The sequence below is a fragment of the Triplophysa dalaica genome, chromosome 5 (genome assembly GCF_015846415.1).
Source record: "Triplophysa dalaica isolate WHDGS20190420 chromosome 5, ASM1584641v1, whole genome shotgun sequence".
In the NCBI taxonomy this organism is placed as follows: Eukaryota; Metazoa; Chordata; class Actinopteri; order Cypriniformes; family Nemacheilidae; genus Triplophysa; species Triplophysa dalaica.
In genome coordinates, this window is record NC_079546.1 from 13,383,146 (window position 1) to 13,399,796 (window position 16,651).

Here is a 16,651-nt window from a genome sequence, read left to right on the forward strand (position 1 = left end):
GATGAAAGTGTACTGGCTCAAAACGTTTAACACCCCTTTTACACTTGCATTTATCGTTGCTTGTGATCCGATCCTCCAAAAAATATCTTAATACCTGGTGTAAACCGGGCCTCAGAGAGAGAGAGATAGAGAGAGTGAGTGAGAGAGAGAGAGAACGAGAGAGAGATGACAGTCGCATTGGCCTCTTAAAGAAACACCTCGCTATTCTGTCTCTGCAGTCCCTCCCTCTCTCCTAATCTCTCCCTCGCCTAGATTCTCTGTCTTTCACTCACTGCGGCTCGTCTTTCTGCGGATGCTGTGTTCTGTTAGCTTGTGTGTGTGGTGGGATGGAATCAGAGCAGATTCATGATGTGCTATTTATGAGTCCTACAGTTAGCATTCGGCGGTGTAATTGGCCTCCAGCTTGAGGTTTGTCTTTGTGTATCCCAAACAACAGGAGGAGAACAGCGTACAGAGGGCTGGTTTTCTGTAAGTCATTGCTTCCTGAGATGAGTGTGTATGTGTGTGTTTGAGCGGTACGGATGTTTCATTCATGAACGCATGATTGTTTTGAATTAGATATTGTGAATGAATGGATTTAACCAGTTCACAGAACTGATTCGATCGAATCATTCACAACTGGATTGAATCAGTCAACAATTTGAACAATGTTCACAGCTATGTTGTTAACTGTTATCTTCGACTGTCTCTCTCAGACATGCTTGACTTTAGTTGAAATCATCTTGTGAGTGATACCGGTAGCATGATACCGGTAGATATTTTTTGCCATTTCTGCTTTATTTTTACCGTTAAGTGAGAGAGAGAGGACAGGACGCTAAGTGGGAGAGAGAAGGGGTGTTATCTAATTAATTAAGCAATTAAAATAATCTCTTGACTGATTAATCTTTGGGCCTTAAAAATTATTAATCTATATTTAATTTATACAATTAAGACTCTGCAATGTTATTTTATATTTGATTTCTTTTAATATCTGTACATTAATTACTGTGTATTTTATGTGTGTGCTATTTTTCGTAATAATTCAAAATTTTTTTTTCATTTTATCACCGTTTGTTAACTTGCCTTTAACAATATTGAACATTTCTAGGTGTTAATCTGGTAGTTTGGCTAGTTTTATAACCTTATTTATTCAAGTTACATAGGACAAAAACAATAAAAACAGTATTACAACATTTAATTGTATTTTCTATAATTTTTGTAGTGGGGCCAGTGAAAGTTTTGGCAGGGAAATTAAAATTTGAACCACTGACCTGACTTGTAAAACATCCTAAGTATCGAGCTCCACAAATTCACTTTGTGAATATGTGTTTTTCTGTGTCTTTGATGTTGCCCATGCATGTATTAGACACCTTAAATTGCAAAAAATGAATTGTCAGAACAAAAGAAGCTTAAAAGCGAACCTAAAAGTGAATGCTCTCCCAGACCTGCATGAAACGTCTCAAGTACATTTTATAAACGTTAAACTTGTCAGGTGGAAACTTTTTCCTTATCTTTCTGTTTCCCTCCAGGCTGGTTCAGGGACTCTGGCTGTCATGCAAGACCTGAGAAGCGAATCAGAACGTCTTAATGAGGTCAAGGGTCATTTGGAAATTGCCTTACTGGAGAAACACTTTCTGCGTGAGTAGCTGAAGGATATATGCTGTCCATCCTAGTATACTTTCTGTTTATGGATGTGAGGAGGCAAGAGTGGGTTGGGTATCTCTGGTATCTCTGAACTCATGCTGATTGGAGGGATATGGTCTGATCATGAGCTCTGTCAATTTTTAATTTTCGTTTGGCTTATAAATAAAAAGTATATTATCTTGAATATTACCATTCAGAAGATGTTTCGAAACATATTGGTCCAAAAGCATATAAGAAAGCTATTTTATAAACGAAAACATATTCGTTCAAAGTAAGTTTTTCATTTTAAAACTAAAAACGTATTCTAAAAATGTTTTTGCTGGTAACTTTTAATAATTAAGAAAGGGAAGCCCATGAAAGCCCAGCATAAAAGAACAAATTTTGTTTCATTATTGTTTCACAACATAGTTTCATTTGTGTTATCACATAGTTTAAAGGGGTCATATGGTGTGGATATGTGTTTTTCTGTGTCTTTGGTGTGTTATGAGTTGCCCATGCATGTATTAGATACGTAAACATCCTAAGATAATCAACGGTTAAATAACAGCTTCCATGACATTAACATCAGCTGTGAAAACTGTTCTGTGTAATACACGGATATTGTGTGTGCGTGTGCACATAGCCTTCCTCTAAAACATTTCTATGAAACGTCCTTTGAAGTCCTGCTTCCAAATGTCTCCTGGTCAATCTGCTAGTTTTATTATCCAACTCGGGTCCAATATAAAAAGGCAAAACTAACGCATCTGTTATTAGTTTTAATTAATATAACCGGTCTGACGCCATTCGGTCCGGTGTCATTTCCTTCGCCATAGTAAGAAAAAAATTGTTTGAACATGCACTAGCAGACCTTCGTTACACTTCGAACGATTCGCATGTTTTTAACTGATAAAAGTGAAGTTGATGCCATTGTTACTGTTTATTACTAAAAGTTAATGAATACACATGCACTGAAGAGGGACAGCGGTGAACAATAGTCTTGAAATATGTTATATATAAAGGTTTTTTATTAGAACCATGAACATCCATTGTTAAACGCCCAAAAAACATTATCAAAGCCTTTAAAGGAGAGGTTGTTCGAATGGTTTCACTAGCTGTTAAATAAGTCCCTGATGTCCCCAGAGTGTGTTTGTGAAGTTTTAGCTCGAAAAACACCACAGATCTTTTAATATACCATGCGCTACATGCCCACTTTTGCATGTGAAGAGAAACACGCTGTTTTGGTGTGTGTCTCTTTAAATGCAAGAGAGCTGCTAGTCTCAGCCCCCTTTTCAGCAGAAACTGTGCTGTGAGCCTGTGCTTCCAGCGACAAAACAAATAAAGTATGGTCACATAAAGCAAACGAGAAAACAAGGTCTCGTCTTTGAACACCAAACACATTGTTTCCGATAAGCACACTGGTTTCCCCCGGGGCCATTCACGAAGCCCGTCCGGTCACGACCGCATTAGGGAGAGAGAACCGCGTTGCTTGTTTACAAACCATACATACAGTTTTCTGAAGTGAAGATACTCCAGACAAACGCATCGCTATTTCTCCAAGTCAAATTTATGTTACAAAGGACAATCCCGCCGCATGTTTACAAGCCACAGTGTCACAGTGACATTTTATATCCTTTTAAGTTGCCGCAGGTCCCTGGGGTCTTTCTTAAAAAATACCTGTACTTACAATGTCTTTATTTGTAGCTTTGCCTCGCTCAGTGTGGATGATTTCCATTTCCATTTCCATTTAGACATTTAGCAGACGCTTTTATCCAAAGCGACTTACAAAGAGTTTAGGAGCAATAAGCGAAAGTTCATACAGGAGCCATAATACATTAGGTGCCAATACAAAGTTACTGGTTTCAACAAAAGCTAGACCACTACCTGTTGAGAGAAAGGGTTAGTGTATTTTTTTTTTTTTTTTTTTTCTCATTTGTTTGTCAAGTATTCACAGAAGAGATGGGTTTTAAGTAGTTTTTTAAATGTTGTGAGAGATGTGGTTGAACGGACAGAGATAGGAAGAATGTTCCACCAGGAAGGAGTTGTGAATGAGATAGAGCGGGAGAGCGATTTACTGCCCTTATGGGAAGGCAATACAAGCCGCCGATGGTTTGCTGAACGCAGGGATCTTGATGGGGTGTAGGAGTGCAGGAGAGAGGGGAAGTAAGCCGGTGCAGATCCAGTGATAGTCCCGTAGGCTAGCATTAGTGACTTGAATCTGATACGGGCTGCAACCGGTAGCCAGTGAAGAGAGATGAAAAGGGGAGTCACGTGAGCCCTTTTGGGCTGTTGGAATACAAGGCGTGCTGCTGCGTTCTGAACCAGCTGAAGTGGTTTGATAGCCAGCTGAAGTGGATTTCCACTTCAAGTGGATTAGCCAGCTGAAATGGATTTCCATTGAAAACTAAATAAATCCATTGCTCTCTGTCTCCCGTGAGTCTGGGAACATTGTTCTGTGCAGCCATCAACACAACAGTTCGTAAGCTTTGCTACTTTTGCCAAGGTGTTGGAACTTCACACATGTGAAAACAACAATGGCGGCGGCGCGATGGGTGGACACGTTCAGAACAAGGGGCGGAAATATTATAATAAGTACGGCTACTTACGTTAGTAAGAGCGCGATTTCTGAAGCGCTCGTTTTCTCAAAGGCTTGCAGAGGTAGGCTCACATAAAAAAGGTAATGATTTGTCTTTTTTCACATTTTCTGAGTTGACTTTTAGCATTTAAACATGGAAAAAGTCTGTTTTTCATGCAATGTCCCCTTTAAAACAGCAAAAGACTGGCTCCTTCAATTAAAAAAAAATGTTGTCTGTAAATGACCTACGTTTTGAATGTTAGTGAACACAGTACATACAACATGCACTAGAGTCAAAACCTTCAGCTGTTTTTTATAGTGCCACCTAGTGTTGGCTGGCAGGATGTGTGTCTGTAAACCTGAGCAGCGGAGAAGGCTAGCTGTTACCATTGAACATAGTTTGGTGACTTTGTGTTGGGTGTCTGATGCTTTTAAGGCTACTTTCAAAGCAGAAAAATAATAAATATGTACTAGTTTAAGTGGGACGGTGCTTGGACAATTTTTGCTGTAGAGATATTTATCACCCATCGTAGTGAATATGTTCTCCATTTTGATTTATGAGTTCGTGTTTGGTTTTATCTTTCCCTAAAATAAACACACTTATTACGAAACAAGTGCAATCATTTGACCATACTGCAACATCAGCGCATCAAGCGCAGCTCTCATACAAATGGCGCCAGTGTCTACGGCATGCCGTCTGTCTCCTTGTTGTCTGCTTAATTTGTTACTTGCTATCGCTTTGTTCATATGTATATGTTGTCGTGATGTCTCTGCCTTGCTATTTTATGATCGCCAAACACTCTATAATATCAGAGACTTTAATGATACACTGTCTGGAAGACATGTGTTGGATTACCAACAGACTACAAACCCTCCACCTTTCCTGGCAGATATACCGGCATTTTACACCGATTGCCATGCGTTATTCCTCGAAAGAAGCGCTGGAGACGGGGAGGAAAGCGCGGAGGCGTCCTGGTTAGATTCAAGGCTTACCTGGTATCTTCGTCTGTGGGCGTGGTGTGTCCTCGCGATGGAGACTGTGTTTCTGTTGCCCGGCTTTCGCTGGATGTGAGAGCGATTAATCCCTCCACTGCTGCACAGTTTTCAAGTACTTTTAAAGTTTTATTTTTGAATAATCTTGATGATTGTGGTGTTGGTCTAGAAGAATTCATGGTTTTATTCGACTGTATTTGTACTGAGATTTTGGACTCTGTGGCTCCACTTAGGAAAAAACGTTCTAAAGTTTTGTGAGAACCCTGGTTGAATGATACCACACGCTCTCTCAGACGTGCCTGCAGAGTAGCTGAGAGAAAGTGGAAAAAGGATCAATTAACTATTTCATTCGAAATGATGCAGTATGCATTTTGTAAATACCAGAGAGCAGTTAAATCGGCAAAAATTAAGTTTTTCGCGGACCTTGTAGAAAGTCATAGCCAGCGGCCTCAGGTTCTTTTTAATATTTTTAAGTCTCTCGTTAACCCTCGTGATTCAGATTGTGTTGTGCCATCTTCATTATTATGTGAAAACTTTCTGAATTATTTTGTGGACAAAATTGCTGGTCTTCGCTTTCCACACATCACAGCTATTAGTGATGCTTCTGGTTTCTCCTGTTGCTCAGCTGTCTTTCAGCAGTTTGAGCCCGTTACATTCTCTTATCTCTCTGACATAGTTAAACAGCTACGTCCTGCAAGCTGCCCCCTCGACAGTATTCCTGCACGCTTGGTTAAAGATGTCTTTGACACTGTTGGGGCAAGCGTTGTATTTTTAATTAATACATCTCTTAGCTCAGGGTGTGTATCAGCTGCTTTTAAACATGCCATTGTGCAACCACTTCTGAAAAAGAACAACTTGGATTCTTCAATTTTGTCTAATTTTAGACCTATATCTAAGCTCCCCTTTCTATCCAAAGTCTTAGAGAGAGTTGTTTTTAATCAACTTCATCATTTCTAGATGAATTTAGTATTTATGAAAAATTTCAGTCTGGTTTTAAGCCCCGTCACAGCACAGAAACTGCCCTTTTGTGTCAGGCTGAGGCCCGAACTCGGGTCGTTGGGATAGCGATCAGACCAACTACCACAGAGCCAAAGGGTGTAGATGGAATCCAACAAGCAGAGGCACTCACGTGAAGAAATTAGTAGGTTTATTATCCACAAGAAAATAATAATCCTCAAGGCAAAAAGCAGCATCCACAGAGAGAATAACAAAAGTAATCCATAAAGACAAAAATCTCGAAAAAACCACAAGGAGTACATAGAGCTAAACAGAGCTTAAGGCTAGAGATGACTAACATTTACAATAACCAAGCAAAGACAGACAGAAACAGAGTCTCTTAAATAGTCCACCTAATGGGGAAAACAGGTGCAAACAATGACGCTAATCACAGGTCTTGATCAGTGCCTTCATAGTATAGAGTCCAGGGCAAAACCCTCACAGGACCCCCTCCTCTAAGAACGGCTCCTGACGTTCCCACCAAGACGACTGGCGTTGAGAGCGTGGTATTCTCTAACCAGTTTCGGATCGAGGATGTCCTTGGCTGGAACCCAGGAGCGCTCCTCAGGACCATAGCCCTCCCAATCCACCAAATACTGCCTGGAACCGCGAACTTGGCGGGTATCCAGAATACACCGGACAGTGTAGGCAGTTTGGCCGTCAATGATCCTGGGGGGAGGAGGAGGTTTGCCTGGTGCGAGAAAAGGAGAAGTCAACACAGGTTTTAACAGCGAAACATGGAAAGTGGGGTTAATTCTCAAAGACCTCGGTAGGTACAGCCTATAAGAGACTGGGTTAACTTTCCTCGCAATCTTGAAAGGCCTGATGAACCTTTGAGACAGCTTGCGAGACTCCTGCTTCATGGGAATGTTCTTTGTGGAAAGCCACACCCTTTGACCGGCACGTAGAGTAGGGGGTGCTCTGCGTCTGCGGTTGGCATATCGTTGATATTGCCGAGAAGTCTTAAGGAGCTTGTGGCGAGTCCTACTCCACACCCGGCGGCAATGCCTAACCCAATGTTGGGCGGAAGGAACATCCACTTCTACCTCTTGCTCGGGAAACAGAGGGGGGGAATAACCAAACTGACACTCAAAGGGTGACATGTCAGTGGCAGAAGATTTCAGGGTGTTGTGGGCGTACTCTGCCCACATCACGAACTCAGACCATGAAGACGGATTGCTAGCCGCCATGCACCGGAGGGTGGTCTCGAGATACACACCCTTTGACCGGCACGTAGAGTAGGGGGTGCTCTGCGTCTGCGGTTGGCATATCGTTGATATTGCCGAGAAGTCTTAAGGAGCTTGTGGCGAGTCCTACTCCACACCCGGCGGCAATGCCTAACCCAATGTTGGGCGGAAGGAACATCCACTTCTACCTCTTGCTCGGGAAACAGAGGGGGGGAATAACCAAACTGACACTCAAAGGGTGACATGTCAGTGGCAGAAGATTTCAGGGTGTTGTGGGCGTACTCTGCCCACATCACGAACTCAGACCATGAAGACGGATTGCTAGCCGCCATGCACCGGAGGGTGGTCTCGAGATCCTGATTGATCCTCTCAGATTGTCCGTTGGACTCTGGGTGGAATCCCGAGGACAGACTAACTGTAGTTCCCAGGGACTGACAGAAAGCTCTCCAGAAGCGTGAAGAAAACTGGGGACCTCTGTCCGAGACGATGTCCTGAGGAATGCCGAATACTCGAAAGACATGTTCCACAATTAATTTGGCAGTTTCTTTGGCTGTGGGAAGCTTGGGCAGGGGAATAAACCGGGCGGCTTTAGAGAACCTATCCACAATAACCATGAGAGTGGTTTTGCCGTGGGAGGGTGGAAGGCCTGTGACGAAATCCACAGAGAGATGTGACCAGGGTCTATGGGGTATGGGAAGGGGGTGTAACAGTCCTTGGGGTAGGCGGTGGGACACCTTGTTCTGGTTGCAGGTAGGACAGGCTTTAACAAATGTTATGACATCCTCTTTAATTGTAGGCCACCAGAACCGCCTCTGGAGGAATTCGAGGGTGCGTCCAATACCCGGGTGACATGTGAGTTTTGAGGAGTGTCCCCATTGTAATACCTGTGACCGGACAGTCTTGGGAACAAACAAACGGTTGACAGGTCCACCTCCTGGATCTGGTTCTCGGGATTGTGCTTGCTCAACCTTGTGACTCAGATCCCACTTGATGGGGGCGATGATCTTGGCACTGGGGATTATGGGTTGAGGAGAATCCTCCTTAGGGGATTTTGCATAGATACGGGACAGTGTATCTGGCTTCATGTTCTTTGACCCGGGGCGATAGGACAGTGTGAAGTGGAAGCGGTTGAAAAATAGCGACCAACGGGCTTGACGTGGATTGAGTCGCTTAGCCTGTTGAATGTATTCAAGGTTTTTATGGTCCGTAAGAACTTGAAACGGTTGTTTGGCGCCCTCAAGCCAATGCCTCCATTCTTCCAGTGCCAATTTTACCGCTAGTAGTTCTCTATCCCCTATATGATAATTCCTTTCTGTGGGTGTGAGACGATGGGATAGAAAGGCACATGGGTGCAGCTTGCCGTCCTCTCCCCTCTGAGATAACACTGCTCCAACACCTATGTCTGAGGCATCGGCCTCCACTATAAAGGGTTTATCCAGGCTAGGGATAATCAGAACCGGAGCAGTGGTAAACATCCTCTTCAGGTGGTTAAATGCAGACTCGGCCGAAGAACCCCAGACAAAGCTGCCCATGTTCCCCTTTGTGAGGGCCGCTAGAGGAGCAGCCACAGTGCTGAAGTTCAATATGAACTTGCGGTAAAAATTGGCGAAACCAAGAAAACGTTGCACCTCTTTTACAGATGAGGGGGAAGGCCAATCCACAATAGCTTGAACCTTTAAAGGGTCCATCTCTACGAGACCAGGTTGGACTATGAATCCCAAAAATTGAAGCTTGGTGACATGGAATTCACATTTCTCGGGTTTGACATAGAGATGATTCTCCAGCAGGCGTCTGAGAACCTTGTTGACATGAACCACATGCTCTTGCAGAGAACTCGAGAAGATGAGAATATCGTCTAGATAGACGAATACGAACAGGTTGAGCATGTCTCTGAGGACGTCATTGATAAGGTTTTGAAACACCGCAGGAGCGTTGGTGAGACCGAAAGGCATGACACGATATTCATAGTGACCCGTCGGGGTGTTGAAGGCCGTTTTCCATTCATCTCCCTGTTTGATACGCACCAGGTGGTACGCGTTGCGCAAATCAAGCTTAGTGAAGATGGATGCCCCTTGTAGGATCTCGAATGCTGTGGCCATCAGAGGTAAGGGATAGCGGTTTCTGACTGTAATCTTGTTCAGTCCTCGATAATCGATACATGGCCTGAGACCACCATCTTTCTTACCAACAAAGAAGAATCCAGCGACTGCGGGGGAAGTTGAGGGGCGTATTATGCCTGCTGCCAGAGCCTCATTGATGTATTTGTCCATGGCCGAACGCTCGGGGGATGACAAAGAAAATATTCTGCCCCTTGGAGGATGACTATCCGGAAGCAAGTCGATGGCGCAGTCATATGACCGGTGAGGTGGCAGAGAAGCAGCTCTTCTTTTGCAGAACACCGTCTTGAGATGATGGTACTGGGATGGGACTCGGGAGATATCTGGGGTTTCTTGAGACTCAATGACATGTTTGGGAAGAGTAGGTGTCAAGCAGGCAGTCTGACAATTGGAACTCCAGTTGATAACCGTACCAGTGGTCCAATCGATGTGTGGGCTGTGCTGGAGGAGCCAGGGGTGGCCCAAAATCATGGGGAACTCAGGGGATTGAATGAGGTGAAAACTAAGTTTCTCATGGTGTTTGTCCGTGGTGAGCCCCAGCATAGAGGTGAGATGAGTAATCTTCCCCGGGGCTAATGGTCTGCCATCCAGCCATCCAGCGCAGAGTTAGATGGTGAATCTGAACGTGTGACTCCCGTTACAGTCCTTCCTTTCCTGTGCGGGGCTGATAGTTTCCCGAAAGTTCAGGGCAAGTTGATCTAAAATGGCCATGTCGACCACAATAAATACAGCAGTGTTCTCATGCGACAATCTCGTTCTGAGGAGGAGAGCCGGGTCCTTCCCAACTGCATGGGCTCTGGGGTTTCTTGAAGCCCTGATAGCTCAGGAACACGGGTAACATCAGTAGGTGGATTATGGAAAGCAAAACGAACCTGGTTTCTCTCTCTCAGGCGGTTATCCAGCTGTGTGGCATGGTCTATGAGTATCTGGAGGTTACTTGCTGGTTCTCGGAATGCCAATTCATCCTTAATCACCCCTGACAATCCATTAAGGAAGCACACCATCAGAGCCTCGTCATTCCAGCCACTTCCTGCTGCCAGTGTTCGAAAGTGAATGGCATAATCGGCAACGCTACCACGGCCTTGTTGTAGATTCAGGAGCCTTCCGGAAGCTTGTTGACCACTGAGGGGATGGTCGAAAACTCGTTTGAACTCCTCTTCAAATCTTGCAAAGTTTGCACAACATGGATCCTGTGCCTTCCACACCGATGTTGCCCAGGTAAGTGCCTTGCCCGAAAGGAGGGTGATTATGTAAGCTATTTTGGCCCGATCTGAGGGAAATGAAGTGGGCTGCAGTTCAAAAGTGAGGGAACACTGGATGAGGAATCCATCACATGATCCAGGGTCACCCGAGAAGCGCTGTGGTGGGGGTAGGCGAGGTTCCACCAGAGAAACAGGCCCCGGAGGAACCACAGGACCGACAGCTCCCGGTGGGGAAGCCCCGGATGGTGCAGGCAGTCGCTCAGAGATCTGACGGACAGACGAAAGTAGATCCGAGAGGATTTGAGAGTGTTTCGTCATCAGACTCTCTTGTTGTGCTAGAGCAGTGTCGTGTCGTCTTACCATAGAGTCATGCTGAACTATTGTGGCCAAGACTTGTGGGTCTCCTGCTGTAGGATTCATAATGGCTTGGTTATTCTGTCAGGCTGAGGCCCGAACTCGGGTCGTTGGGATAGCGATCAGACCAACTACCACAGAGCCAAAGGGTGTAGATGGAATCCAACAAGCAGAGGCACTCACGTGAAGAAATTAGTAGGTTTATTATCCACAAGAAAATAATAATCCTCAAGGCAAAAAGCAGCATCCACAGAGAGAATAACAAAAGTAATCCATAAAGACAAAAATCTCGAAAAAACCACAAGGAGTACATAGAGCTAAACAGAGCTTAAGGCTAGAGATGACTAACATTTACAATAACCAAGCAAAGACAGACAGAAACAGAGTCTCTTAAATAGTCCACCTAATGGGGAAAACAGGTGCAAACAATGACGCTAATCACAGGTCTTGATCAGTGCCTTCATAGTATAGAGTCCAGGGCAAAACCCTCACATTTTGAGAGTTTCAAATTATCTTCTTTTAACTGTGGACAGTGGTAACTCTGCTGTTTTAGTTCTGTTAGATTTGACTTCGGCCTTTGATACTGTTAACCACTCTATTATCTTGTCTAGACTTGAGCAGTGTGTCAGCATTAAGGGCATAGCACTTAAATGGTTCCACTCATATTTGAGAGACAGAAGTTTCTCTGTTCACCTTGGTGATTTCTCGTCATCTACTGCCCCTCTTTTTTGTGGCGTTCCCCAAGGGTCAATATTGGGCCCTATGCTGTTTTCGTTGTATATGCTGCCCTTGGGGTATATTTTTAGAAAGCACAATATTTCCTTCCATTGTTACGCGGATGATGTTCAAATTTATTTGCCTGTCAAAACTAAGAACAAAGCTTCTTTTCAGACATTATTCAATTGCCTGAGAGATCTAAAAATATGGCTGGATCAGAACTTTTTGTGTCTTAATGAAAAGAAGACTGAGATTGTTGTGTTTGGTCGTCCTGGGGACTTGAGTGCTTGTGTAGATGCACTGGGTGAGTTGGGCTTGAATGCTCGTCCTTTTACCAAGAATCTCGGTGTGATTTTTGATAGTGCTCTTAAGTTTGAAAAACAAATTAGCTCTGTCGTAAAAGCCAGTTTCTTTCAATTGAGACTCTTGGCAAAAGTCAAGCCCTTACCTTCCGCGTAAGGAGTTTGAATGTGTTATTCATGCTTTTATTACATCAAGGCTAGACTACTGTAACTCTTTATATGTTGGTGTGGACCAGTCATCTCTTCAACGTTTACAGCTAGTCCAAAATGCAGCAGCTCGACTTTTGACTGGGACAAAAAAGTATGAGCACATTACCCCAGTGTTAGCTTCACTACATTGGCTTCCTGTTCGTTTCAGGATTGATTTTAAGATTTTATTATTTGTTTTTAAGATCTTAAACGGGCAAGCGCCTGTCTATCTATCTGAGCTTTTGAATGTACACGTACCTGTAAGAGCACTTAGATCATGTAATCAGAAGCTTCTTGATGTTCCGAGAACCAGGTTAAGAAATAAAGGTGACCGTGCCTTTTCAGTGGTGGCACCAAACTTGTGGAATAGTCTGCCTTTACATTTAAGAACTGCTCAGACTGTTGGAATTTTTAAGGCATTGCTTAAGACACACCTGTATTCTTTGGCTTTTATGACAGGCTGAGGGGAGACATTGCGATGTTATTATTTTTATTAGTATGTGTGTATGTATGTATATATATATATGTATGTGTATGTGTATGTTTTTGTCTTGGACATTGTGAAGCACTTTGGTCAACCATGGTTGTTTTTAAATGTGCTATATAAATTAAATTGATTGATTGATTGATTGATTGATTGATTTAACTACATGGCTTAATATTCTTTCATACCAAAAAAAAACATTTTTAGAGCAAATTTAGAGCAAACTTAAGTGTCTTGCAAATACTGTAAATAAAACCCATCTGACAATACTAACTTCACCTACACATCTTTTGTGTCTGGTTGTTCTTTCAATATAAAAACTACCTTTGGGGACATTTGGGAATGTCCTAAATTAAAAAATGTCTGGCTTTCTTTAAGGGATTAGAATATGGGGTAGGGTTAGTCTGTAGCAATTGTAATTTGCTTTATATACATTTACATTTACATTTAGACATTTAGCAGACGCTTTTATCCAAAGCGACTTACAAAGAGTTTAGGAGCAATAAGTGAAAGTTCATACAGGAGCCATAGTACATTAGGTGCCAATACAAAGTTACTGGTTTCAACAAAAGCTAGACCACTACCTGTTGAGAGAAAGGGTTAGTGTAATTTTTTTTTTCTTCTCATTTGTTTGTCAAGTATTCACAGAAGAGATGGGTTTTAAGTAGTTTTTTAAATGTTGTGAGAGATGTGGTTGAACGGACAGAGTTAGGAAGAATGTTCCACCACGAAGGAGTTGTGAATGAGAAAGAGCGGGAGAGCGATTTACTGCCCTTGTGGGAAGGCAATACAAGCCGCCGCTGGTTTGCTGAACGCAGGGATCTCGATGGGGTGTAGGAGTGCAGGAGAGAGTGGAAGTAAGCCGGTGCAGATCCAGTTATAGTCCTGTAGGCAAGCATTAGTGACTTGAATCTGATACGGGCTGCAACCGGTAGCCAGTGAAGAGAGATGAAAAGGGGAGTCACGCGAGCCCTTTTGGGCTGTTGGAAGACGAGGCGTGCTGCTGCGTTCTGCACCAGCTGAAGTGGTTTGATAGCCTTTGCAGGAAGACCAGCAAGGAGAGCATTGCAGTAGTCCAACCTTGAGATTACCAGGGCCTGGACAAGGAGTTGTGCCGCATGCTCCGTGAGATATGGTCTGATCTTTCTAATTTTGAATAAGGCATATCGGCATGACCGTGTTGTCTTTGCAATGTGATCATTGAAGGACAGCTGTTCATCAAATATGACTCCGAGGTTCCTGGCTGTTTTAGAATGGGTGATTGTGGTATTGCCAAGATGGATGTTGAAATCGTGTTGGACCGTAGGGTGTGCCGGAAACACGAGTAGTTCGGTCTTGGCAGGGTTCAGCTGGAGGTGATGGTCTTTCATCCAAGCTGAGATGTCCTCGAGGCAGGCTGTAATGCGAGCTGCAACAGTGGTATCGTCTGGGTGAAACGAGATGTAGATCTGGGTGTCGTCGGCATAACAGTGATATGAGAAGCCATGTGCCTGTATGATGGGTCCCAGTGATGTCGTGTAGATGGAAAAAAGCAGCAGTCCAAGCACCGACCCCTGAGGGACCCCAGTGATCATGTGGTGAGCCGTGGACAGCGAGCCCCTCCATGACACCCTGAAGGATCTGTCGGAGAGATAGGATTTGAACCAGCAGAGGGTAGAGCCTGTGATTCCTAGTGATGACAGGGTTGCTAGCAGTATCTGGTGATTGACAGTGTCAAACTCTGCAGATAGGTCTAGCAGAATCAGGACCGAGGATTTAGATTCCGCCTTGGCTAGCCGCAGTGCTTCTGTGACCGATAGCAATGCCGTCTCAGTGGAGTGGTTTGTTTTGAAGCCAGACTGCTTGTCATCCAGTAGTTTATTCTGGAACAGGTAAGAAGACACCTGGTTCCCTTTCTGTCGGTCTCTCGACGTTGTGTCGAGAACGACAGATGGGGTTCGCCCTTGAGAACCAATCAACTCTGACTACTATAGAAAAGGCCAATGAAATTTGGCGAATGCAATTTGCATGCCGGGCTCCGCCCCCGGAAATCCGGTATAAAAGGAGGCCGGCGTGCAGCATTCACTTACCTTTTGTTCTTCAGAGCCATCGCTCATGAGTACAACTCAGGATTCAATCCTCTACAACTACACGCTGGTGCTACGACGTGTTACAGCGGATCGTCCCTTCCTGCAGCGACCTTCCCCTGGGCGTCTCGGCGGTTCCGGAGGTGTTAGAGATTTTTTCTAAAAGTCCTTTTCAGGACTGACTGAGCATTCTCCAGCGCGGCATGTCCCGCTGTTCTCTTGGGTGCGGCACCCTCATCGAGGAGGGGGATGGACACGATCGCTGCATTAGGTGTCTGGGCGTCCAGCACACTGAAGCAGCGTTCGTTGACACATCTGCCTGCACTGCGGGCAGATTGTCATTCAGAAGTTGCGGTCACGGGTGGCTGTCTTCCTACGGGAACCAGCCACCATTTCGTCTGCTACCCGGGCTGTGACATCTGTGGCTACGGCCCCGATGACCACCCACGTTAGCAGCGTTAGTGATACGGGGAACTCTGCGAACGTAAACCCGCCAGCCAAGTGCTCACGGGCCGATCGCACCCCGATTCGCTCTTCTGAACGTTCCCCAACCGGCGGTGGCATACCGTCCGGATCCTCACGCACACACTCGGAAACGATGTGTGACGTAGATGAGATGTCGCTCGCAGCATCGGAGGGAGACTGGCATCCGACTCTGCCGAATCCAAACTCCACCCCCAGCGGTCGAGTTCAGGAGGAAGCAGAAGTGATGTCATCCGTGCTAACCCGGGGATACGTGGTTCCCGAGGTCGGTGCGCGGTGCAAACCGCGCCCACCCCGGGTGCCATGTTTTTCCCGGAGGTGCATGAGGAGCTGTGTAAAACTTGGAACGCTCCACTCACGGACCGTTCCAGTGAAACCAGCTCCGGCTCCCTTACTTCCCTCGATGGTGAGGCAGCCAAGGACTGCGTCGAGATCCCCCGGGTGGAACGTCCGCCTGCGGTGCACCTGTGCCGCGGACGGCTACCACCTGGGGGGGGATCGACCACTCCTACCGTCCAAAGCACGTAAGACTTCGGCATCACTGGTGTCGAAAGCTTGCGAGGTTGCGGGCCAGGCTGCCTCCTCTCTCTATGCCTTGGCCATCCTGCAGGTCCGCCAGGCCAGGGCGTTGAGAGGGCTCCACGAGGGTAAGGCCGACCCGGGTATAATGCAGGATCTCCGTGCCACCGCTGACAGCGCTCTACGGGCGACTAAGGCGGCGGCACGGGCCCTGGGTCGGACGATGTCCACGGTAGTGGTCCAGGAGAGACACCCCCGGCTATACCTTGTGCAGAAGAGTGACAGCAAGGAAGTCCGCTTTCTTGATGCACTCATCTCGCAGGGTGGGTTGTTGGTAACACCGTCGAGGACTGCGCTCAGCAGTTTTTTGACGGCGAAGCAGACAGTGGCAATTAACCACATTTTTTTCACGCCGCGACTCGGCCGCCTACAGGCCTCCGAGATCTCACGTGACGTCTGCTTCCCTGCAACCCAGGACCCTTTCGACATCGGCTCCGGTTCCTGTGCCCCCACAGGCGGCACCCCGGAAGCAGAGGTCGAGGGGGAAACCTCCACCCCGTCAGCAACCTCCTCGCGAGAAGGGACACTGACGGGAAGACCCCAGGGAGAACAACATCGGGCCCGAACCTTCACAGCCACGGCTCTGATCGGTCGGTACGGGACGACTCCTGCCTCGTCACCAAAGCCGGGCCCTTGTTAGGGCTTGGCGCCCACTTACTCACTGAGTTTTCTGTTCTCCCCGGGTTTACTTGCAGCCGATCGCACACTCCACTGGACTGTGCTCGGCGAACCGACCTCACACCCTGGCGAGGCGTGAGGTCGTACACATACGACAGCCGTCACCACTCTCAAACCGACAGTGCGTGCC

The 16,651-nt window shown here is 45.8% G+C and overlaps 1 protein-coding gene across 8 annotated transcripts in view; it reads left to right on the forward strand.

Annotated features, from left to right (window-relative positions):
• Positions 1 to 16,651, forward strand: part of gramd4a (GRAM domain containing 4a) — a 67,055-nt gene that overhangs the window by 15,816 nt on the left and 34,588 nt on the right. For 7 of the 8 annotated variants that reach the window (XM_056749049.1, XM_056749051.1, XM_056749052.1 and 4 more), the window contains one exon: positions 1,509 to 1,617. In XM_056749049.1, coding sequence (XP_056605027.1) covers positions 1,509 to 1,617 — 109 coding nt within the window. Of the gene's footprint in view, positions 1 to 177; positions 469 to 1,508; positions 1,618 to 16,651 lie in introns of those variants that run through there. The other variant, XM_056749057.1, reaches the window with a different exon arrangement.